The sequence below is a fragment of the Ornithorhynchus anatinus genome, chromosome 3, assembly GCF_004115215.2.
Source record: "Ornithorhynchus anatinus isolate Pmale09 chromosome 3, mOrnAna1.pri.v4, whole genome shotgun sequence".
Classification (NCBI taxonomy): domain Eukaryota; kingdom Metazoa; phylum Chordata; class Mammalia; order Monotremata; family Ornithorhynchidae; genus Ornithorhynchus; species Ornithorhynchus anatinus.
Genome location: NC_041730.1, coordinates 113367156 through 113392940, shown reverse-complemented (window position 1 = coordinate 113392940; position 25785 = coordinate 113367156). Strand labels below are relative to the sequence as shown.

Below are 25785 nucleotides of genomic sequence, written 5' to 3'. Positions count from 1 at the left end.
TTCTCTGTGCCTCAGTTACTTCGTCTGTAAAATGGGGATTAACACTGTGAGCCCCATGTGGAACAATCTGATTACCTTGTATCTACCCCAGCACTTAGAACAGTGCTTGCCACATAGTAAACCCAACAAATGCCATAATTATTATTATTTTTCATTTTTCACTCATCAAAGAGACTTTGTAAGATAGAAATTTCTTATCTCCTATTCCCCCACCCCCACCCCGGCCGGAGGCACTGGTCATTTCAGAGTTTTGCAATCTCCACTAAATGTTTCTAACCCCTTGAAGATAACTTCAGTAGCCAGCAGTCTAGTTCCAGATGAGGAGTACCCATTATCAGGGGAAGAAAAGTCAATACATCATTCCTTTATGCATGGGCACCGGAGCGGAAGGATAATAAAACACACATTTACTCTTATAAAAATTTTGTGTATGTAATGACATTCTCATCGCTCCCTCCTGCAGGTAATATAGTACTGAATCATAATGGAAGACGGAATTTGAATCAAACACACTTCTGACTTGTAATGAGATAAGAAAATACATTGATTTTTTTTTTTTTCCAGGAGATTCTGCTGCAATAAAGAAGCAGCGCGGCCTAGTAAAAAAACACAGCCCAGGGAGTTGGAGGACTTGAGTGCAGCTCAAAGTACATAATAATAGCAACAGTAATAATAATAGTGGCATTTGTTAAGCACTTACTATGTATTATGTAGTTTTCTAAGCTCTGGGGTGGACACAAGCAAGTCGGGTTGGATTCAGTCCCTGTTCCACATGAGCCTCATAGTCTTTATCACCATTTTGCAGTTGAGAAGTGACGTGACTTGCCCAAGGTCACACAGCAGACAGAGGAGTCAGGATTAGAACCCAGGTCCTTCTGACTCTCAAGTGTGTGGTCTATCCACTGGGCACACTGCTTCTCACTTTATTAGACAATAAATAATTTGTCTATTAATAGAATGCAACAATCTCTAAGTAAATCTTTCTTTCTTTCTTTGGCTCTTTGTGTTAATTGCTTTATTTTCTTTCTCCATCCTGGAGTGTTCCCTCGGTTTTCATAGCCTAATAAATATTAAGAATGAAATTTAGGGATAAAGCTAACTCATCTGTCAAGGCATGTCTCTTGGAGGAGAAGGCTAAGCCCCACTTTTCCTCATGTCCCACTCCCTTCTGCATCTCCCTGACTTCCTCCCTTTGTTTTTCCCTCCTCTCCCGGCCCCACGGTACTTATGTACGTATCTGTAATTTTATTTATTTGTATCGATGTCTGTCTCCCCTCTCTAATAATAATAATAGCTGTTATTTGTTAAGTCCTTAGTACGTGCCGGGCACTGTACTAAACACTGGAGAGAATACAAGCCACTCGGGTTGGACACGGTCCCTGTCCCCTGTGGGGCTCACATTCTTGATCCCCATTTTACAGATGAGGTAACCGAAGCCCAGAGAAGTGAAGTGACTTGCTCAAAGCCACACAGCTGACAAGCGGCAGAGCTGGGATTAGAACCCATGACCTTCTGACCCCCCCCCGGTCCAGGCTATCCACTATTCACTTCTCTAGATTGTGAGCTCGTTGTGGGTGGGGATTGTCAATCTGCACAGAGTAAGTGCTTAATAAATACAGCTGAATGAATGAATGAATCAATGAATTGATCAGTCACATTTATTGAGCACTTAATATGTGCAGACCTCTGTACTAAGCACTTGAGAAAGTACAGTTAACAGATTAACTGAGTTGTTAAACAAGTTCCCTCACCACAATAAGCTCACAGCCTAGATGGGGAGACAGTCATTAATACAAATAAATGAATTACGGTTATAATAATAAGAATGTTGGTATTTGTTAAGCGCTTACTATGTGCCAAGCACTGTTCTAAGCGCGGGGGTAGATACAAGGTAATCAGGTTGTGTCACGTAGGGCTCACAGTCTTCATCCCCATTTTACGGATGAGGTAACTGAGGCACAGAGAAGTTGAATGACTTGTCCAACGTCAGGGACAAGTGGCAGAGTTGGGATTAGAACCCATGACCTCTAACTCCCAAGCCCAGGCTCTTTCCCCTGAGCCACACTGCTTATGTACATAATAATAATAACGGTATTTGTTAAGTCCTTACTATGTGCCAGGCACTGTTCTAAGTGCTGGATCTAAGCAGATCCAGTTGGACGCAGTCCCTGTCCCACACAGGGCTCACAGTCTTCATCCCCATTTTACAGATGAGGTGACTGAGGCACAGAGAAGGGAAGTGATGTGCCCAAGGCCACATAGCAGATGAGTGGCAGAGCCGGGATTAGATATTAGATAAGTGCTGTGGGGCTGAGGGAGGGGTGAATAAAGGGACACAGAAGAGAGTAGGGAAAGAGGAAATGAGGGCCTAGTTCCGGAAGAGCTGTGCATTTAAGAAGGCTTTGAAGGTGAGGATGATGATGGTATCTGTTCAGCGCTTACTATGTGCCAAGCACTGTTCTAAGTGCTGGGGGATATACAAGGTTATCAGGTTGTCCCACATGGGGCTCACAGTCTTAATCTCCATTTTACAGATGAAGTAACTGAGGCGCAGAGAAGTGAAGTGACCTGCTCAAAGTCACACGACTGTTGGTCGTGAAGAAGGAGGGAAGAGGGCGAGGGTTCGGCGGCGGGATAGACTAGATCTATTTAGAGTGAGCAGGTTGGCATTAGAGAAGTAAATGGCTAGGCCAGGCTGGCTTCTAGTAGGAACGTATTGCCGTTTTCCTAGAAAATGATAAAAGGACCTCCAAAGTAATACCCTGAATGTGCTTTTGGAAAAGGACTTGCCAGAGCAATGAAAACTATTTGGATTTTTGACCAGCTTTCAGTGAGGATATGCGTGTGTGTGTGGGGGGGGCACGTGTGAATGTGATACAGGCAGACTGCCCATTTGGGGTACTTTATATCCGATAGGCCCCGAGGTCTTAAACGTTTTGTCCTCTTGGGGTTCGTACATCAAGGCTCAACCAAACAGATATCGTAGGCTCGGTGATCTCTTCGGTCTGTCCAGATTATTCCTTGGGCTTTCCCCCGTGCAGAAGAGATATACGGAGTGCGCAGTGGTTGATGGAAGTGGAAATGCTCCTACTGGATGACCTAGCGCTGTCGGGGTAAATGAAGCCTGTTCTTCCAGCCCCAAACTCTCAAAGGCAGAAACTTAGAGGGAGATCGTGAGGAAAAGTCTCAGAGTCAAACCTTAAGTGACAGCTACACGCGGGCTGTTTGGGAATTTAGTTTCAGTGAGTCATCTTAATGCATCTTTGATTTTCTGAAGGGTTTTCCTTTAAGCAATTTAGGACTCTGGTGAAGCTGACCATACCCTAGACGGGCTGTTACATTGGTTATTTGATTTGCCTCCATCCCCCCTCTGCTTCGCTCTCTCGTTTCTCTGGGGCTCTTCTTCGGAGGAGAATATTATTTTAGAACCTTATGAAGTAATTACGTTTTGGAGAAATGGTTTCAGTAAGGAGGCAATGTGCCTTGGACCTAATGGATAAAGTGTCCATGCATATTAAGGGAGATGTTCTTTTTTTGCTGAGTACAGTGTGTTCTCCTGCGAAAAAAAAAAATAAGATATCATCACTCTCTCAAGGCGGTTCAATTTCAAAATCCATTATTCTGCCATTTTAAAACATGGATGTCATGAGAGAAAATCGGGCAGGGCAGTCTATTGGAAAGGCTGATGAGGAAAGGAGAGTAGACAGGAGAATGCAGCTCTCTTCTTGAGTCTGGGCACACGTTTCCATGATTCCAAAATACATCTTAGTATTCTATAGAAGAAGCTCCACACTGAGAAGGTCTTTTGTGTTTTGTTTCATGGTATTTGGTAAGCAGTTATTATGTACCAGGCACTGTTCTAAGCCCTGGATACAAAGTGATGGGGTGGGACAAATTCCGCATCTCGTATAACAATGGCGGTATTTGTTAAGTGCTTACTATGTGCAGAGCATTGTTCTAAGCGCTGAGGTAGATACAGGGTAATCAGGTTGTCCCACGTGAGTCCCACGTGAGGCTCACAGTTAATCCCCATTTTACAGATAAGGGAACTCAGGCCCAGAGAAGTTAAGTGACTTGCCCACATTCACACAGCTGACAAGTGGCAGAGCCGGGATTCGAACCCATGACCTCTGACTCCCAAGCTTGGGCTCTTTCCACTGAGCCACGCCGCTTCCCGGGGCACACGGTCTTAAACCCCATTTTACAGATGAGGCACCTGAGGCACAGATAAGTGACTCGCCCGAGGTCACCCGGCAGATAAGTGGCAGAACGGGGATTATAACCCAGGTCTTTCTCACTCCCAGGCTCCTGCTCCATCCATTAGACCACACTGCTCCTCTGAGGAGACACTTTGGAGGCTCTGATCAAGTTAGAGGGCAGAGGCATCTGCTGGGCTGCGTCGGTGGAGGTGTGAGGAGGACACCGACCCCGAGCCCTCTGTAGGCACCTTACTGTAGAGTCCTGGCAACTTTTGGGAGAGACCTGAGCCGGGGAGGACCTTAATAAGGAGCTGTAGCATCCATGGTCGGGAACCGTTGGAGCCAAATTACACGGAGCTGGAACTAGAGGAGCTTGGAATCCTCAAAGTCTCCTTTTCCCATTTCTCCTCTCTCGCCCCCTTCCCCCACTCTTAATTGTCCCAGCCTGTCAGAATTGCACTTGACAGTGGGAGAGAGCCCTCCCAGACGTTGAGCCGCACATTTATCGCTTTGGGTCGAGCATCTGCCACAGGTCACCCTTCTGTGTCCTTTTCTCGCTCCGCACTCGTTCTTCGCTCACGTGACTTCAGCTCCCACCTCTATGCAAGTGCCAAATATACCTCTCTATATCCAACCTATGTTTTTGCATTAACTCTTGCCTCTGGGACATTCACACCTAAATGTCACCCCAACTTCCCCCAGTAGTAACGTTGCTGTCCATAGAGATGCTCTTCCATCCAGGAAGGCTTTGCGCTTGCATATTCTATTTCATTTCTATCCTCAGCACATATGCACATTTTTATTGGGTTTTTCATTTGAATATTCATTTATTCTACTTCATCCCGATACACTTGAACCACTGTCTGTTTTCTCCTCTTACACTATTTGTAAAAAGTTGTGGGACTCCCCCTGTAGAGGGTAAGCTCCAGGAGAGCAGACAACCTGTGCTTTGCTTCTGATCGATTCTCCCTCAGGACTCGGGCGTTAGTGGTAGTATTTAGTAATAGCGTTCGTTAAAGCATTTATTAGGGGTGGAGCACTGCGCTAAGCACCGGGAAAGCATAGACGGGTGGGAATTGGACACCGATCTTGTCTCTCTCGAGCCTCACAGTCTTTGACTGTAGGTAGGGGAGAAGCCTGGAGACAGACATAAGAGTAGAAACAATAGAACAATAAAGCAACGTAAGAGAAAGGACAAATACACAGTACACAAAGTGAAGAGTCCATGGGGAATTGTGACTAGAAGAGCAGAATTTCAGGCCCCTTGTGTTTCGGCGTCCACGATACGCCCAAAGCCCCAGCGGAAGTTACCCAAGCCACTAGTTTTCCTCACGTTGCACAAGGCCCGAGACCGAAGGTGAGGGTCTCTTTTCCGCTGGGGTGGTGGAAAGTCTGATGGAACGGGGGTCTCATTCATTCAGTAGTATTTATTGAGCGCTCCTTGATGGTGTGAGGGGAGCCGGTGCCGGGCAGAGGAGGCAGCCTGGCTGGGCACGGAGCATACCGGAGGCCCCGGGGAGTGGGGAGGGAAGGAAATTGGCACGTTGCACGGCCGCAGCTGGAGGGAGGCCGTGGGGTCTAACCCCGTCTCCGCCACGTGTCCGTTGTGCCACCTTGGGCTAGGCACTTAACTAGCGTGGCATAGAGGATAGATAAAAATAATAATAATGGAATTTGGTAAGCGCTATGTGCAGAGCACTGTTCTAAGCGCTGGGGGAGATACAGGGTCATCAGGTCGTCCCCCGTGAGGCTCACGGTTAATCCCCAGTTTCCAGATGAGGTGACTGAGGCACAGAGAAGTGAAGTGACCTGCCCACAGTCACACAGCTGACAAGTGACAGAGCCGGGAGTCGAACTCATGACCTCGGACTCCGAAGCCCGGGCTCTTTCCACTGAGCCACGCTGCTTCTCCAGTCATGGGGCCTGGGAGTCAGAAGATCGTGGGTTTTAATCCCAGCTCTGCCACTTGTCTGCTGTGTGACCTCGGGTAAGTCACTTCACTTCCTGTGTCTGTTACCTCGTCTGTAAAAAGGGGATTGAGACTGTGAGCCCCACCTGGGCCAAGGGACTGTGTCCAACCCGATTTGCTTGTGTCCCCCCCCAGTGCTTAGTACAGTGTCTGGCACATAGTAAGCGCTTAACAAATACCATAATTATTATTCTCTGATCCTCAGTTACCCCATCTGTCAAATGGAGATTAAGAGTGTGAGCCCACGTGGGACAGGGACTGTGTCCAACCCGATTACCTTGTGTCTACCCCAGTGCTTGGCACATAGTAAGGGCTAAAGAAGTTCCTCGGTTATTATTATTATTAGGCCGAGAACGCACAGGGAGGAGAAGCCGCAGTTACCAGATGTTTGGCTCCGCCGGGTTGAAGAGGGGTGCTTTGCACTCGGGAGTCGATCGATACATACCAGTCGTTGATCGAGCTGAACAATGGCCAATGTCTATAGTACGGAATTGCGGAGAAGGACGACCCTCCGAAGTAACTGGAGCCACTCAGAGAACTGCAAGAGCCAAGAGCGAAACTTGTTGCTCAGGGTGAGGACAACTTTTAAGAGGAAGATTGTTTCAAAGGAAAGATCATACGGCTGTGTGGCTGGTTGGGAAGTGCTCTGGCTCGGGTAGCTGGGAAGTTTTTCAACAGAAGGAACTGGGTCGGGGTTTCTTTTCAATTAGAGAACGGTGCCGATAGCTGTCCTTCCTAATTAATCAATACTACTGAGAGAGAGAAGCATTTTCTAGGCTGTCGCTGCTGCTAGAGATGGTTCCCACCCCCCCCCCCCCCGCCCACCCCCTCTCCCCGGCCAGTGAATTAATTAATACCATCTATTTTCCCCGATTCTGACCGAAGGTTGTCAGATTTCCTTAGCCCACTTATCGATCGGTAATCTAACCTTCCATTTCCTGCACGGGCTATTAAGTGGAATAAAATTCATAATGACTGCTCTCCTGAGCAGCCGTGCACCTGTGCACTCTTGAGGGGTCATCGGGGAAAGAGGCCGGGCAAGCTTCTCGAGAAGCCGCTCCGGGCCCCGGGAACCCGCATTGTTTAATTAACTCTGGCAACGGCGCTGAATGGGACATGTCGTTATTTACAGTCCTCACCGTCCCAAAGACAGACCCTCCTCCCGTGCCCACCCGCCGTGATCTACATGCCCGTTGAAGTTAAAATGCTATCCCCGCTGCTGCCTGGACGGAGGAATATTTCTCCAAGAACAATAACGCGGGGCAAGCCTTTAAGGTAAAACTAATTAATCTCTTCTGCCTCCGTTGGATTTATCTGATGCTGGAAGCAATACACCGTGTTCTCCCGAGCAGATGAAAGCAGATCTGGGACCGATGCCTCGGTCCCCAACAGTAAGGGCAGAACGATCAATTTCCGGTCTCGAGACTGGCGCGCTGTTTGCCGAGCCTGCTGGTTCATTATGAGCGGGGTATTTTGTTTATGCGGATGTTGAGAGGCCGAGGTTGCATTTCCTCAGCAGTCCGGCCCGCGGGGGATCCAGAGACCGTGAGAAGCAGCGTGGCCTAGAGGATAGAGCGAGGGCCTGGGAGTCAGAAGGACCCGTGCTGGCTCTGTCACCTGTCTGCCGTGTGGTTTCGGGCAAATGACTTCACTTCTCTGTGCCTCGGTTACCTCATCTGTAAAACGGGGAGGAAGACCGGGAGCTCTGTGTGGGACCGTGTCTAACCCGATCACCTTTTCTCTATCCCAGGGCTCAGTAGGGTGACCGGCTCACAGTAAGCGCTTAACGAACACCACACTCCGACCCCTGGCCCACGTCCTACCTCTGGCCTGGAACGCCCTCCCTCCTCAGATCCTCCCTCCTCCATCTCTTGTCCCTTCAAAGCCCTACTGAAGGGTCTCCTCCTCCAAGAGGCCTTCCCAGACTAAGCCCCGCTTTTACTCAGCTCCCCCTCCCTTCCACGTCACCTCGACTCACTCCCGCTGCTCTCCCCCCGTCCCGCCCCACCGCGCTTACGCAGACATGGATATATCCATAATTCTATTTATTTATATTGATGGCTATCGTATTGATGTCTGTCTCTCCTCCTCTAGACTCCGAGCCCATTATGGGCAGGGATTGTCTCTCTCTATTGCCGCTTTGTACTTTCTAAGCGCTTAGTACAGTTCTCTACACTCAGCGCTCAATAAATACGATGGAATGAATCATCATGAACCTTGGCAGAGGGCCTGGAGAATGAAGCTAACAGTAATTAGCAAGATCTTCCAGAGCTGTGTCTCAGAAGATGGCTCCATCCATATACAGAGATCATTGCTGGAGAAGCAGCGTGGCTCAGTGGAAAGAGCACGGGCTTGGGAGTCAGAGGTCATGGGTTCGACTCCCGGCTCTGCCACTCGTCAGCTGGGTGACTGGGGGCAAGTCACTTCACTTCTCTGGGCCTCGGTTACCTCATCTGTAAAATGGGGATGAAGACTGGGAGCCTCACGTGGGACAACCTGATGACCCTGTATCTACCCCAGCGCTTAGAACAGTGCTCGGCACATAGTAAGGGCTTAAATACCAACATTATTATTATTATTAATAATGATGATACGGAGAATCTTTGCAGAGCTCAGGGAAATGAACTCCTAGGAAGTAGCTTATTGGAAAGAGCACGGGAGGAGACCTGGGTTCTAATCCCGGCTCCGAGGTCTGTGAGCCAGGTGACCTGGGGCAGTTGACTTAATTTCTCTTTGTTTCGGTTTCCTCGTCTATAAAACAGGGATTAAACCCCCGTTCTCTTTCCCCCTTAGACTATGAGTTCTGTCTGGGACAGGAACTGGGGTCGATCCGCTTAAATTGTGTCTACCCCAGTGCTGAATACAGTGTTTGGCACATAGGAAGCACTTAACAGATACCACAGTAGGTTTGGGGAACAGCCACAAGAAGCTTTTTATTAAAAATTTAGTTTTTCCAGCTATTTTACCCACCAGTTGAGGATGAGGAGGATTTTCACTCGTTACCTAAGTGCCTGACTGAAAGGGAAAGGGAAAAATGAATCCACTCTCTCCACCCAAGGACTCTATAGTCAGTGTTAATAGCTCTCAGTCCATGGAAACTTCCTTGCTGTTGACAGAATGGTATTTAGATAATAATAATAATGGTACTTAAGTGCTTACTAGATGCTGAGCGTCGTACTAAGCGCTGGGGGTAGGTACAAGGTAATCGGGTTGGACACTGTCCTGTCCCACAAGGAGCTCACAGTCTTAATCCCCACTTTCCAGATGAGGTAACTGAGTACCAGAGAAGTTTAAATGATTGGCCCAAGGTCACCCAACGGGCGCGCGGTGAAGCCGAGTTTTGAACCCAGTTCCCTCTGACTCCCGGGCCCGCGATCTATCCTTAAGCCACGCTGCTTGGAGTCAGGAGGAGGACTCACCAAGGAAGTGAGCATTCCTCCCGGATTCACCCCAAGCGGCCCTGAGGCTGAAGACAACAGGGACCACTTCCTCAATGAGTCAATCGATCAGGGGTATTTACTGAGCACTTCCAGTGTACAGAGCGCTGTAACTAAGCACTGGGGAAATTACAGTACACCAGAATCGGTAGAGACATTCCCTGCCCGCCACGAGTTTATAAACTAGGGGGATGAGTTCTCATTTCTGCCTCTCCTCTTTACAGATTGGCTTTCTTCATTTCAGAGGGGAGAGGGCCTGGAGGTCTGAGGGAAACCGGGAGCGAGATGGCCCCGTGAAACACTATGTGCTGGTTTCTGGGAGAGAAAGCAGAAAATGACATCGGTCCTGTGGCTGGGAAGTAAGCTGAGGCCTACCAACTCTCTTATATCGCACTCTCCCAAACGCTTAGTACAGTGCCCTGCACCCAGTAAGTGCTCAATAAATGCCATTGATTAATTGATTTTCAATCTGACACCCTGTGTTCCGAGAAGACCCTCGCAGCCCGGTGCAGTGGATAGAGCACGGGCCTGGGAGTCGGGAGGTCATGAGTTCTAATCCTGGCTCCGCCACTCGTCTGTTGTGCGGCCTAGGGCGAGTCACTTCACTTCCCCGGGCCTTAGTTTACTTCATCTGTAAAACGGGGAGCGAAACGGTGAGCCCCATGTGGGACAGGGACGGTGTCCATCCGGATTTGCTTGTATCCACCCCACCGCTCGGTACAGTGCCTGGCACATAGTAAGCACTCCCTAGTAATAATCATGATTCACTCTGCCTCAGTTTTCTCACTTTTAAAGTGAGGATGGAGTTGTCTTTCTGATCTCATAAAGAGAGGATGCGAGGAAGACGGTAGAAACAAAACAAGTAGCTCCCTTGACCAATCTGGAGAGTTCTGGAGTTGCTTAATAATGATTTTCAAATTCCCCATTCGTTCTGCAGCTTGTCTCTGACCCTCATGGTTTTTGTTAACTACGGCGGCGGCGGCTACTGGTTCTTCGAACATGCTCCGTGGAACGGTACAGTACCATTTTCATCTCTCTGCTTCAGTCGGAGCCTTTTAAGCGAATCGGCAATATCATTATTGATCTCTAAGAGAAAAGGAATTAATATGGCCTCCCATATCCTCTGTAGGTAAGAGTATTTAACAATGAACTCTGCTTAAACTTCATAAAAGCCTCTTCAGCAAATCAGCAGAAAAATATTGATCTTAAAATAAGCATGCGAATGCTAATTGTATTTTGTCTTTCCACTGGAGGACCATTACTTTATTTAGCTGGAGTTCTCTCTTTAATTTTATGGCCTCGGTGTTGTCTACCAGCAACGTTTTCTCTGTCTTTAAGCGAGGTCTGTAACTGCCGGGTTTTGCTGATCCTTCTTTTTCGGAGTGAGTAGCATATGGACCCCGGAGAGCACGAGGAGCTTTTAAGAGAGTCTTCTCCCGGCCCTCACCCAGGCTAAACCGTAATGGACAGTTCTCGCTGGAGACGTTTCTCTCTAAATGGATGCGGGTGAAGACGAGATACCTGCCCAGAACGTACACTTAGACACTTCACTCCGTCCACTACCGGTTTTATTGCTGCTACATTGTAGTTCTAAGCAAGTTTGCAGTCTCTGGACCTCGCGGGTGATTCTTCCACCCTGCAGCTGCCAAAAACACAAGCCGTTTCGGTGTTTGCTTTCCTTCACCTTTTTTTTTTTTTTCCGGGGGCCTTTCTTCAGCGCTTATTCGGTGCCAGTCAGCACTTAGCACAGCGTCTGGCCCATACTAAGAGCTCGGGCAGATACACGCCGATCAATCTGAACACCGTTAATGTCCCACATGGGGCTCACGGCCTTAATCCCCATTTTACCGATGAGGGAACCGAGGCACAGAGAAGAGATTTGCCCAAGATCACCCAGCCGACGAGTGGCAGAGCCGGGATTAGAACCCAGGCCCTTCTGACTCCCAGGTCCGTTGTCTATCCATTAGATCACACACCTCCTTGAAGTAGAGATCTGCCAAACCAAAAAAACAGCACCTAGAACTCTCATGCCCCTACAGCAAGATGATTAATCCAACAGTTATGCCAAGTTCTGGTTTAGTCTCGTGTTGCACTTGGGTCTGTAGCCCATAAGCACTTTGATTCTTGCCCTTCCCCAACTCCACACCACTGATGTACATAACTTCCTACTCTCACCCTTCCCCCGGCTGTGATTTATTTTTGTGTCTGCCTCCCCTCTAGACTGAAAGCTCCTTGAGAGCAGAGATCAAGTGTAGCAACTCTAATTGTAATAGGAATAATAATGATGATGGCGGCATTTGTCAAGCGCTTACTGCGTGCCGAGCACTGTTCTAAGAGCTGGGGTAGATATAAGGTAATCAGGTAGTCCCACGTGGGGCTCACAGACTTAATCCCCATTTTACAGACGAGGTGACAGAAGCACAGAGAACTGAAGTGATTTGCCCCAAGTCACACAACCGACAAGTGATGGAGCCGGGATTAGAATCCATGACCGCTGACTCCCAAACCTGGGCTCGTTCCACTGAACCACGCTCAGTGTTCTCTTCCAAATGCTCAGTACAGTACACTGTACCCAGTAAGCACTCCATAAATACAACTGATTGATTTTTTTTTAAAAATATGTATTCGTTAGACACTTACTGTGTGCCAGGCACTCCTCTAAGTGCTGAAGTAAATAATAATAATAATAATGTTGGTATTCGTTAAGCGCTTACTCTGTGCCGAGCACCGTTCTAAGCGCTGGGGTGGACACAGGGGAATCAGGTTGTCCCCCGTGGGGCTCACAGTTTTAATCCCCATTTTCCAGAGGAGGTAACTGAGGCACCGAGCGGTGAAGTGACTTGCCCAAAGTCACCCAGCCGACAAGAGGCCGAGCCGGAATTCGAACCCATGACCTCCGACTCCAAAGCCCGTGCTCCTTCCGCTGAGCCAAGCCAATCGGGCTGGATCCGGTCCCTGCCCCACACGGTCCTTATCCCCATTTTACATATGAGGTAACTGAGAAACAGAGAAGTGAAGTGACTCTCCCAAGATCACACAGAAGACAAGTGGCGGAGCCACGATTAGAACCCAGGGCCTTTGGACTCCCGGGCCGGGGCGCCATCCACTGGGCCACGCTGCCGCTCCGCTGATAGATGTGTCGGGAAGGAAGGCCTGGAGTTCCCGTCGCGGAACAATTCGATTGGTAGGAATCGGAGCCGAAGCCGCGCAGGCTGTCGACGGGGAAGCCCCTCTTCGCGGCCTGGTCCGGGAGGCTTCTCCTGGAACTGAGGACAGACGCAGAACTCATCACAGCCAGACCCCGTGGCCAACCGCATGCGGAACTCAGGCGGAACTCAAGTTCCATCCACTCTGCTCACGCTGCGCCTAGCCACCGGGAAGAGCAAAGAGAAATGAATTTTTTTATGGTATTCAGTGAGCGCTTACTATGTGTCAGACCCTGGGGTAGGTAATAATGGTGGTATTTGTTAAGCGCTTACGACGTGCAGAGCACCGTTCTAAGCGCTGGGGTGGACCCAGGGGAATCAGGTTGTCCCGCGTGGGGCTCACGGTCTTCACCCCCATTTTACAGATGAGGGAACTGAGGCACCGAGAAGTGAAGTGACTTGCCCAGGGTCACACGGCAGACAGGTGGCGGAGCTGGGATTCGAACCCGTGACCCCCTGACTCCAAAGCTCAGACATAGTCCCGGCGCTGCATGGGGCTCACAGTCTGAAGGGGAGGGAGAACGGGTAGAGAAGCAGCGTGGCTCGGTGGAAAGGACACGGGCTTTGGAGTCGGGGGGTCATGGGTTCGAATCCCGGCTCTGCCGCTCGTCGGCTGGGTGACTGTGGGCAAGTCACTTCACTTCTCTGGGCCTCAGTTGCCTCCTCTGGAAAGACTGTGAGCCCCACGGGGGACAACCTGATTCCCCCGTGTCTACCCCAGCGCTTAGAACGGTGCTCGGCACATAGTAAGCGCTTAACAGATACCAACATGATTCTTATTACTATTAACAGGTAGTTGATCCCCGTTTTACAGCTCGAGGAAACTGAGGCACGGAGACATGAAGTGCCTTGCCCGGTGTCCCTTAGCAAACAGTTGGCAGAGCTGAGATTGGAACCCAGGTCCTCTGGCTTCTAGGCCTGAGCTTTTTCTGCCAGGCAACCCAGCTTCTCTATTTGATATTCTTCTCTCATCTCAGTTGACTTTTCAGTCCCTTAAACGGCAGCATTCTTGGATTTACAGTGGTCTAGAGAAGACACACGGCAAAAGAGAAGCAGGGTGACCTTGGGGGACAGAGGACCTGGACTCTAATCCCGGCTCTGCCACTTGCTGTGCGACCTCGGGTAGATCACTGCACTTCTCTCAGCGCGGCCCACTGGAAAGAGCCCGGGCTTGGGAGTCAGAGGTCAGGGGTTCGAATCCCGGCTCCGCCGCTTGTCGGCTGGGTGACCGTGGGCAAGTCGCTTAACTCATCTGTGCCTCAGTTCCCTCATCTGGAAAATGGAGATCAAGACCGTGAGCCTCACGTGGGACAACCTGATCACCCTGGATCTCCCCCAGCGCTTAGAACGGTGCTCTGCACGGAGGAAGCGCTTAACGAATACCAACATTATTATTATGCCTCAGTGTCCTCATCTGCAGAATGGGGTTTAAGTACCTGGTCTCCTTCCTACTTGGACTGTGAGCCCTGGGTAAAACAGGCGCCGTGTCCAACCTGATTTTCTTAGTACTGGGCTTGACACAGTGTAAGCACTTAGCACGTGCCTCTTATTAGGTTTTTAAAAGCAACTGTCCTGATGCTAAGAACTGACCCAGTTGAACTGGGAAACAGCACGGCCCCGTGTACGGAGCACGAGCTGGGAGTCAGAAGGACCTGGATTTTAATAATAACGTTGGTATCTGTTAAGCGTTTACTATGTGCAGAGCGCCGTTCTAAGCGCTGGGGGAGATGCAGGGCCATCAGGCCGTCCCACGTGAGGCTCGCAGTTAATCCCCATTTTCCAGATGAGGTCACTGAGGCACCGAGAAGTGAAGCGACTCGCCCACGGTCACGCAGCTGACAAGCGGCAGAGCCGGGAGTCGAACCCATGACCCCTGGCTCGGAAGCCCGGGCTCTTTCCACCGAGCCGCGCTGCTTCACTGCACCGCTTTTCTGCTGGGTGACCTTGGGCGAGTCACTTTGCTTCTCAGTTACCTCGTCTGTAAAACGGGGATTAAGACTGTGAGCCCTATGTGGGACAGGAACCGTGTCCAACCTGATTAACTCGTACCTACTCCAGCGCTTAGTACGGTGCCCGGCACATAGTAAACACTTAACACATGCCATTAAAAAAACAAACAAAAACCGATCAGCTTTATCTAAATAACCTGCAACTGCTCGTGGTCATTTGAAATATTTGGAATTGAACTATTGAGCTGGTGCATGCACAACTTAGGTCTTGCTGTCCTTGAGAAGCAGCGTGGCTCAGTGGAAAGAGCACGGGCTTTGGAGTCAGAGGTCGTGGGTTCGAATCCTGGCTCGGCCACTTGTCAGCTGGGTGACTTCGGGCAAGTCACGTCACTTCTCGGCGCCTCAGTTCCCTCATCTGGAAAATGGGGATGAAGACTGTGAGCGCCACGTGGGACAATCTCATTCCCCTGTGTCTACCCCGGCGCTTAGAACAGTGCTCGGCACATAGTAAGCGCTTAACAAATACCACCGTTATTATTATTATTATTATTATTATTATTATTAGGAGGGACATTCGTCGTGAGCAGCTACTGCTTCTCTCAGGGTCACAGAGAAAGAAGGAGAAGGAGGGCCTGCTTGGAATAGTGTCCTGACATCATTCATTCATTCGTTCAATAGTATTTATTGAGCGCTTACTATGTGCAGAGCACCGTACTGAGCGCTTGGAATGGACAAATCGGCAACAGAGGCAGTCCCTGCCCTTTGACGGGCTTCCAGTCGAATCAATCACAGTCAAACTGTCAATCAGTCAATCAGTAATCTTCCTTGAATGCCTACTGTGGGCAGAGTGCTGAATCTCGACTTGGGGAAATGCAGTAGAGCTAGTGGATGAGTTCCCTGACCTCGAGGAACTTGAAGGGAAGCAAGGGGGGAAAAAAACCCCATTAAAATAACTTTCTGATATGGGAAAGAAGGAAAGGGAGAGCTATTCCTGAAGTAGGACTCAAGAAATAGGATAGGATAAGGTATGCATAGAATCTGCAAGAGACTTTGAGTACTGACGTTCATAGAGAGCACAGAATTCTTTTTTTTACAGCATCTGTAAAGCGCTTACTATGTACCAGGCAGTCTACTAACCACTGGGGTAGATACCTGCTAATCAAGTTGACCTTTTGCAGATTTATTGGGAACACATTTCATTTTATTCGAATCAGGACATTCCAAGCGCTTAGTACAGTGCTCTGCACGTAGTAAGCGCTCAATAAATACTATTGAATAAATAAATACTATTGAATGAACTTGAACACGCAATCTCCCTTAGCTTTTTTCTATGTCTGTAATGGTATTTGTTAAGCCCTTACTCTGTGCCAGGCACTGTACTAAGTGCAGGGTAGATACCAGCTAATTAGGTTGGATACAGTCCCTGTCCCACATGGGGCTCAAAATCAATCCCTATTTTACAATCAATCCCTATTTTAGTAATGTTGGCATTTGTTAAGCGCTTACTATGTGCAGAGCACCGTTCTAAGCGCTGGGGGAGACACAGGGGAATCAGGTTGTCCCGCGTGGGGCTCGCGGTCTTCATCCCCATTTTCCAGAGGAGGAAACTGAGGCCCAGAGAAGTGAAGTGACTTGCCCGCGGTCACCCAGCCGACGAGTGGCCGAGCCGGGATTCGAACCCATGACCGCTGACTCCAAAGCCCGTGCTCTTTCCACTGAGCCACGCGGCTTCTCAATCCCTCAAAATTTTACAATCCCTTATTTTACCCCATCCCTATTTTATCGCTCTTTTACAATCCCTTTTACGGATGAGGTAACTGGGGCACAGATAAGTTAAATGACTCACCCAAGGTCACACGGAAGACAAGTGGCAGAGCAGGGATTAGAACCCGGTGGATAGGCCAGCGGTCTGTCCACTAGGCCAAGCTGCTTCCAGAAGGTCTTTGTGGGTAGCAGGGATGGTCTAAGCAGGAGAGATTAGCTACTAGTAGTGGAAAGTCAACTGATGATGGAAGGCCTCACTGTGGGCAGGAATCATGTCTACCAATTCTGTTGTACTGTACTCTCCCAAGCACTCAGTGTGGTAGGGAAGCAGCGTGGCTCAGTGGAAAGAGCCCGGGCTTCGGAGCCAGAGGTCATGGGTTCGACTCCCGGCTCGGCCACTCGTCAGCTGCGTGACCGCGGGCAAGTCACTTCACTTCTCTGGGCCTCAGTGACCTCATCTGGAAAATGGGGATTAACCGTGAGCCTCACGTGGGACGACCTGATGACCCTGTATCTCCCCCAGCGCTTCGAACGGTGCTCTGCACGTAGTACGCGCTTAGCAAATACGAATACCAACGTTAGTCTGAACATACTAAGTGCTCAATAAATACCACCGATGGTGACGATGATGAAAAGAGAAAGAGCTCTGTTCTGTGACGTTTGAAGGGGGAGGGAGTCCCAGGCATGGACAAGAGGTCAGCAGTGGGAGAGTCGAGAATAAGGCGCAGTGAGTAGACTAGCTTGAGATGAGCAAAGCAAGCTTTTGGGGCATGAAGTGGGAGAGGCGCAAAAATAAACTGGGAAGAGAGAACTGATTGAGCTCCTCGATCGGGAGTCTCATCTTGGCGCAGAGAGGAATGGGAAACCGTAGGTGGTTTCTGAGAAAGGGAGAAACATTTTAGAAAAATGGTCCCAGTAGCAGAGTGAAGCTTGAACTGGAGAGAGGAATGACTGAAAGCAGGGAGGTCAGCAAAGAGGCCGACGATGCGGTAGTCAAGTCAGTATATGATAATGTCGGTATTTGTTAAGTGCTTACTATGTGCAGAGCACTGTACTAAGCGCCGGGGTAGATACAGGGTAATCAGGTTGCCCCATGTGAGGCTCACAGTCTTTATCCCCATTTTACAGTTGAGGGAACTGAGGCACAGAGAAGTGAAGTGACCTGCCCATGACGTGGCAGAGCCTGCATTCGAACCCACGACCCCTGACTCCCAAGCCCGGGCTCTTGCCACTGAGCCACGCTGCTTCTCAAGAGCCTGCACCAGTGACATCGCCGCTTAGATGGAGAAAAAGGGAAGAACCCTGGAAAATTGGGGTGGCAAAAAGACTGGATTGGGGGACAAACTAAAAATAGGGGTTAAAAGAGAGGGAGGAGTAGATGTTAATGGCAAAGCTGCAGGTCTAGGAGTCAGGGAAGATGATGTAGTCGACTGTGATGGGAAAGTTCAATTGAGGAAAGGGTCAGCCAGTCAGTCAATCGTATTTCTTGTCGAACAACCACATTTACCGAGTGCTTACTGTGTAAGCACTGTACTGAGCCCTTGGGAGAGTACATTATAACAATAAATGGATATGTTCCCTGCCCATAACGAGCTTACAGTTTAGAGTTTGACTGTGAAGATGAGGAATTATATTTTGGATGTTCTGAGCACGAGGTGCCTGTAGGAGGACGTATTCATTTATTCGGTAGTATTTATTGAGCGCTTACTATGTGCAGAGCACCGTACTAAGCGCTTGGAATGGACAAATCGGTAACAGAGACAGTCCCTGCCCTCTGACGGGCTTACGGTCTAATCGGGGGAGGCGGACAGGCAAGAACAATGGCGATAAATAGAATTAAGGGGGAGAACATCTCATCAAAACAATAGCAGATAAATAGAATCAAGGTGACGGACAGCTCACTGGCAAAATAAATAGGGTAATGAAGATATGTACAGTTGAGCGGACGAGTCCGGTGCTGAGGGGATGGGACGGGAGAGGGGGAGGACATGTGAGATTACCGGGGAGGTGAGGGGTCAGGACTAGCAAAGTAGATTTGTGAAGCAGCTACAGAAAAGGGGCGGTTGAAGCCTTGGGGGAGGGTGAATTCCCCAAGGGAATGAGTGTAAAGTGAGAAGACGAAAGGACCTGAACAGTTAGAGGGTGGGAGAGAGAGGAAGACCCTGGGAAAGAGACTGATGAAGATCATTCAGAGAAGTGTGAGGAGAATCAGGAGAGAACTGGTTAAGTCAAACCAAGATCTGATAGCGTTTCCATGAGAAGGGAGTGATCTGCCTTTTCAAAGGCATCTGAGAGGGAAGGGTTATTAGGATAAAGGAGAGGCAATTAAATTTGGCAAGTAGGAGATCTTTGGTGAATGGGGGAAAGACTGGTTTTAATGGAGCGAAGGGATCAGAACCATATTGTGGAAGGGCAAGAAGGGGGAGGGAAGGGAGGAAGTGAAGGCAGAAGATGTACATACTCTGTTTAAGGAGTTCAAGGGCAGAAATGGGAGGATGGGGTGATAGGTGGAGGATGCTTAGAGTAGTTGTATGGACTGGAGGAAAGAGCACAGGCCTGGGAGTCAGAGGATCCTGGATTCCAATCCTGGCTCTGCCACTTGTCTGTTCTAGGAGCTCGGGCAAGTCACTTACTTCTCTAAGCCTCGGCTCCCTCATCTGCAAAGTTGTGACTCGATATCTGTTGTTCTTCTGACTTAAAACTGTGAGCACCACGTGGAATCTGATTATCTTGTATCTATCCCATTGCTTAGTACGGTGCTTGTTACATAGTAAGCATTTAGCAAACACCACAGTTATTATTATTACTATTATTATCGTCATCATTAGTCTGAGGTATTTGGAGGGTTTATTTTAAGGGTGAGGGAGATCTGGGTGTGTCGGAAGGGAGAGAGGAAGGAACCATCAAAGAATGAGAGATTAAAGATTAATCAGGAAGGGAAGAAAAGTGAGTACAGGCCTTTTTAGAAGGTGAGGAGGGATGGCGATGGAGGCACTGGTGTAGGATGTATATTTTGAAAGAAGGTGGGAGATCTCCTCTTGAGAGACCGCCAAGAAAGTTGAAAGAGTGGATGTGTGATGGGAGGGAGTTGAGATGTGGGAGAAGGCTTTGGGGATCTAACGTCTGACGGTTTTCATTTGGGTCAAGGAAAGGGTTTATAAAGCCAGTAGGGGTGAGAAGCGAGGAGATAAGGGCACTGAAGGTACCAAGTGCCAATAAAAGTCTGGAGTAATCTGTCGGGGCAAGGGACGTGAGAGCTGATGAGGGAGACGAAGAAAGGCAGCCAGGCAGAAGAGAAGGCAGAATTATAACAGAGATGAATTGGAAGTGGCCTGAGTTAACCTGGTGCCTGGATTTCTTCCAAGAGCGCCCCGCGGCACAAGAGCAGAAATGGAGGAAATGTGCTGTGGGGGTAGGCTAGGCCCGAGGGTAGGTGGTGTTAGTTTGACAGAGAGGCGGGTGAGGGATTTGAGTTTCGCAGAGAAGGCTGTGTTGAAGACATGGACTGGTTTATCAAGAGAGAGAAGGTTGACTAGGGAGTCTAAATGGGACCCGATGGCCCGATAAAAATGTAGGGGCCGAGAAAGTGGAGGTCTCTGGGAGGTGGGGGAGAGAACAGTCTGGTTGGAGGAGTTGGGTCTGAGAGAGAGGGAAGTTTAAGAGGTGCGGTCAGAGAGAGTTTTCAGAGCCGATGAGGTTAGAGGTGGTACAGTCACTCGTGATCAGGAAATCCAGCATGGATCAAATTTAGTGAATAGTTGAGGTACAGTGGAACAGAAGGTCTGCAGAGAAGCAGCGAGGCCTAGTGCAATGAGGCCTAGTAGAAAACCTGGGTTCTAACTTGTCAGCTGGGTGATCTTGGGCAAATCACTGAACTGCTCTGTGCCTCAGTTTCCCCCTCTGTAAAATGGGGACTAATCCTACTCCCCATGACTTCGACTCAGGGGGACCGATAGGGACTGTTTCCCACCTTATTGTCTTGTATCGACCAGAGCGCTTAGTACGCTGCTTGGCATATTGTAAGCGCTTAACAAATGCCACACTTTTTCTCCATTATTATTAAAGAATGAGAGGAAGCAGGTGGTTGGATAATAATAAAAATAATAATTATGGTATTTGTTAACCACTTACTATGTGCCAGACACATTACTAAGCACTGGAGTTGATAGAAGCAAATCAGGTTGGACAGAGTCCCTGTCCCACATGGGGTTCACAGTCTCGATGCCCATTTTCCATACGAGGTAACTGAGGCCCAGAGAAGTGAAGTGACTCACTCAAGGTCACGCAGCGGACAGGTGGTGTGTTTAGGGGAACATCGGCTTGCAAGCACTCTTAGTTCCCCAGATTCCCTGGCCCCTACCGTCCTCCCCGGAGTGACATACCGTATAACTCAATTCCCGGATCTCTCCCATTTCTGCAGACCTCGCCCCACAAAGCTGATATAAATATTGTAATACTCTACTATTTCCCTTATCCCTATCCTATTTTAAAGTCTATCTCTTCCTGAAGACTGCAAGTTCTCTGAGAGCAGGGGTCGTGCCTATCAACTCTGCTGTATTGTACTTTCCCAAGTGCTTAATAAAGTGTCCTGCCCACAGTAAACGCTCAGTATCACTGATTGACCCTGGTGGGGTGTCTTGGCTTTCCAAACAGACATAGAAGTTGGTGATTTTTACACCCATTCTCTAAGAAGCTCTTTGGAGAGTTGAACATTCATTTGAGTAAGGATTGGGTCTGGGAAGTTGGGTGCTCTCTGCCTCCCTAAATTTTTGACTCGGGCCCAGAGCTGCATGAACTTCAGAAGGCACTTTGCCCCCTCTGTGCCTTACTTTCTTCCACTGTAATAGGAAAGTGATGCTGATAGTGATCTATCTGGTCCAGATGACCGTTGTGAGCCACTATTAAAAAAGAACACAGAAGCCCTTTGGCACTCAAGCGTGCCAAACAATGGTAAACGTTTTTGCCTGTCTCTCATTGTTTTCATTACAGGCCTTACTGTTGCTGACCTGGTCATGCCGTGGTGAGTAAAAGCAAAGATTTCAGCCTCTCTTGTGCTTCTCCCTGACCTCAAGTCCACATGGAGAGGAAAATGTCAGTGGGACTGAATTGATTCATTCCTTGTTCTCTCCAAGAATTTCAGAGAAGCAGTTCATTGATTAAAAGGAGAATGAAAATCTTTCCCAGTAGTAATTTCACTGTTGTTCACCTCAAGCATCGATGTAAGTCATTACCGCAGGATTTCTTGAGGGAACGGGGGTGTATGTTTCTGTCTTTGTATTCATGGTCCAGTCTAGCTTATTTATAGACTGGAATAACTTATTCTTAGGATCCCAAAGGGGTCCCCGTCTTTTCTTCTCTCAGGACAAACTTTTGAGTTCTAGATACAGAGATTTTTCCAATCTGAGCTCAGCGACATCTCCCCTAGGCTTCAGAATCAGGCACAACCAATTCCCACTATGTCGCTGTCAAACACGACCCTTTATTTAAAAGTTTAATTTGGGCTGGAAAGATCGTAGATAGGAACTTGAGGGAATGGATCTTATCTACCAACTCTACTCCCCTAAGTGCTCTGCACGCAGTCAGTACTCAGTAAGTACCCCTGATTGATGGAAAGGGGAAATTCTAGGATGTAAGACGTCTACCCAGGTGATGGGATTTGTAGGGAAGATCCAAAATGCAAACAAAGAAGTCAGAAAGAAACGGTGACAGTGCTGGTTACTCACCAGCACTCTTATCTCCCCCAACCTTGCCTTCTTACTATTCTTTGCTTTCAACTCTCCCATCTCCAACCTTTTTCTCACTGTGCTCTTCCCGCCTAAAACTCCTTTACGGAAGGTAGTCTCCTTTTCTAGTTCGTAAGCTACTTGAGGGTAAGGACCTAGCTACAACTGTATTGTACTTTCCCAAGTGTTTCATACCTTTTCTTGTTGGGTTTTTTTTTTTTTTGTGGTATCTGTTAAGCACTGGGCTAGACGTGAGATAATCAGATTGGGCACGATCCCTGTCCCAGATAGGATTTGCAATCTTAATCCCCATTTAACAGATGAGGTAACTGAGCCACAGAGAAGCGAAGTGATTTGCTCAAGGTCACACAACAGGCAGGTGGAGGAGCCTGGATTAGAACCCAAGGTCCTCTGACGCCGAGGCCTGTACAGTTCCCAGTAGGTACTCGGTGTTCCCAGTAGGTATTTAATGACTGATTGACTTCCAAAGTGCCAGGTCACAGTTCTTGTCATTTTCAAATCCTGCCGAAAATTCCACCTTCACCAAAAAACCTTCCCCATTTAACTCCCAACACCGAATTCGCGAAAACCCACAGCTTTCTTTAAGAATGCCTATACAAGTCACGTTTATGAGTCTGCCATATTCATGCTACTGCCTGTTGTACCCTTGTCCTTCTCCCTGTTCCCACTCGTTATAAATAATTTGCATCTGCCCATACACTTCATTAGATTGTAAGCTCCTTAAGAACAGACAGTGTGTCTTTTGTTTCTGACTGTCAGCTCATTGTGGTCAGAAAGTATGTCTGTTATATTATTATATTGTATTTTCCTAAGCACTTGGTACAGTGCTGTGCACGCAGTAAGTGTTGGATGAGTACGGTCGACTGGCTGACTGACGGACATTCTCTCCAAGACATTTAGTACGACGCTCTGCGCTCAATAAATATCACTAATTGATTGACTGGAGAGAACAGGAAAGAGGCAGAGCAGAGAAAGAGGCAGAGGGTAAGAGATTCTGAAAAAGTGTGAGAGGAAGAGAAAGTCAAACCCAGACACATTCACATCAAGTAAGCTACTCGCCAGGATGCCGATGCTGACTGCGATGATGTCAGTGGGGGTGTCATGGTGATGGCAGAGATGCTGTGACAGGAAACCCCGTCCTAAGCGGAGCCAGGAATCAAGAGAGGAGACGGCAGAATAGCTGACGGGACAGCAGCCTAATTTGTGTGACTGTCCCATCTCCTGCAAGATGAAGCAACATGGAATAGTCGACGGAGCACAAGCCTGGTAGTCAGAAGGTCATGGGCTCTAATCCCGGATCTGCCCCTTGTCTGCTGTGTGACCCTGGGCAAGTCACTTCTCTGGGCCTCAGTTACCTCATCTGTAGACTGGGGATTGAGACTGTCAACCCTAAGTGGGACAGGAACTGTGTCCCACCTGATTGGTTTGAATCTACCCCCGTGCTTAGTATAGTGCCTGGAACATAGTAAGTTCTTAACAAATACCACCGTTATTATTATTATTAGTAAGATATCTGATCGCTTTACATCTTCCCTCATCACATTTCCCAAGGAAAATTGTGCATGAATGAATTTCCCTTCCTCTAATCTGTTGCCATACAGAAGTCCATTTTCTTTCTGACCCATCATTCCTGAGAGTTCCAGCTCTCCCTGAAAGAATTCTGACTGAGTCTATCTGCATTAATATTCCAAAGGAATTCATCCCCATTTAGGGAATTAAAATTAGAACGTTTGGGGAGATCGGCATAGCACCGAACTTTATAACTGCTGGTGAAACAAGCTCTTTTAAGATCTATTCAATTGCTCATATCTCGAATTCTCCTAGCGAAGGATTTAAATCCTCTCTCTAATTCTCCTAGCGAAGGATTTAAAACCTGCAAAATATTTTGGGTAATGCAACTAGTGTAGCACTGTTAAACTTATCCATTTTTATAGGTAAAGAACAAGTTCTGAATGGCCTTTCTGCTCATAAGGGTCTCGAGGGAGATGTCCTCGGGGGATTTTTGAGCCACCTAACAAGGAAAGAAACTTTCTCTAGTTATTATTTAGCAGCGATTGAATGCCAACAATGTGCTAGATTTTTTTTTTTTTTTAGCAGTACTTGTTAAGCACTTACTATGTGCCAGGCACTGTAGTAAGCACTGTGGTAGATACAAGATCATCAGGTTGGACACAGACCATGTCCCACCTGGGGCTCACAGTTTTAATCCCCATTTTACTGATGAGGTAAATGAGGCCCAGGGAAGTTAAGTGATTTGCCCAAGGTCACATAGCAGACATGTGGCAGAAATGGTATTAGAACCCAGGTCAACAGACTCCCACAGCCCCATGCTCTTTCCACAGAGCCATGCTGCTTCTCCAAACGTCGGTGTTACCCAAAATGTACAACCAGACCCCACTCAATTCTGAGCTGTATGTTCATTTATTTATTCGATTCAATTATTCTGGCAAGTCCCTGGAAGATACCTGTCCCCACTAAATTCGAGGGAAGAAGAACGGAAGCAGCGTGGCCTAATGGAAAGAACACTGGCCTGGGAGAGAGGGGATCAGAGTTCTAAATACCAATATTATTATTATTATTATTATTATTAATCCTGGCTCTGCCACTTGTCTGCTCCGTGACCTTTGGCAAGTCATTTAACTTGTCTGGGCTTTGATTTCCTCATCCGTTAAAAGGGAATTTAATGTTCTCCCTCTCTAGACCATGATCTTCACATGGTACAGGAACTGTGTCCGACTTGACTAACTTGCACCTGTCCCGTGCTTAGCATATGTGCTTATTAAATGATCATCATTATAAGTTGTTATTAATGATTAAGAATAACATTGATAGTAATAATTACGATACTTGTTAAGCACTTACTATGTACCAAGCATAAGTTCTAAGCACGGGGATAGGTAAAAGTTAATCAGGTTGGACACAGTCCCTGTTCCCACATGGAGCTAACACTCTTAATCTCCATTAATTATTGCGATGATGACAATCATTATTAATCAATCAATGAATCAGTGGTATTTATTGAATGCTTACTATGTGCAGAACACTGAACTAAGCACTTGGAAGACTACAATAAAACAGCATTAGCAGATATGTTCTCTGCCCATAAGGAGATTAAAATCTAGAGGGCATGACAGACGGTAATACGAATAAAGAAATAATTTATAATATATAATTTGAAGAACATTCAAATGGGGCTGTGGGTGGGGTGCATATCAACTGTCCAAAGGTCACAGATCCAACCGCATAGAAGCCGCAGGAAGGAGAGCAAGCTGAGGAGAAAAAGGGCTTGATTGGGAAAGATCTCTTGGAGGAAATGTGACCTTAATAATGCATTGAAGTTGGAGAGAATATATGTAGAGGGGGAGCGAGTTCCTGGCCAGGAGGAGAATGTGGGAAAAGGATAGTGAGATAGATGAAATACTGTTCCTTCCTTCCTTCCTTCATTCAATAGTATTTATTGAGCGCTTACTATGTGCAGAGCACTGTACTAAGCGCTTGGAATGGACAAATCGGTAAC

At 48.0% G+C, this 25785-nt stretch overlaps 1 protein-coding gene across 1 annotated transcript in view; it reads left to right on the top strand.

Annotated features, from left to right (window-relative positions):
- LOC100681967 (heparan-alpha-glucosaminide N-acetyltransferase-like) overlaps positions 1-25785 on the top strand; it is a 377018-nt gene that overhangs the window by 237273 nt on the left and 113960 nt on the right. The window contains 2 exon segments of the mRNA XM_029059391.2: positions 10543-10619; positions 21514-21544. Of these exon segments, the coding sequence (XP_028915224.1) occupies positions 10543-10619; positions 21514-21544 (108 nt within the window).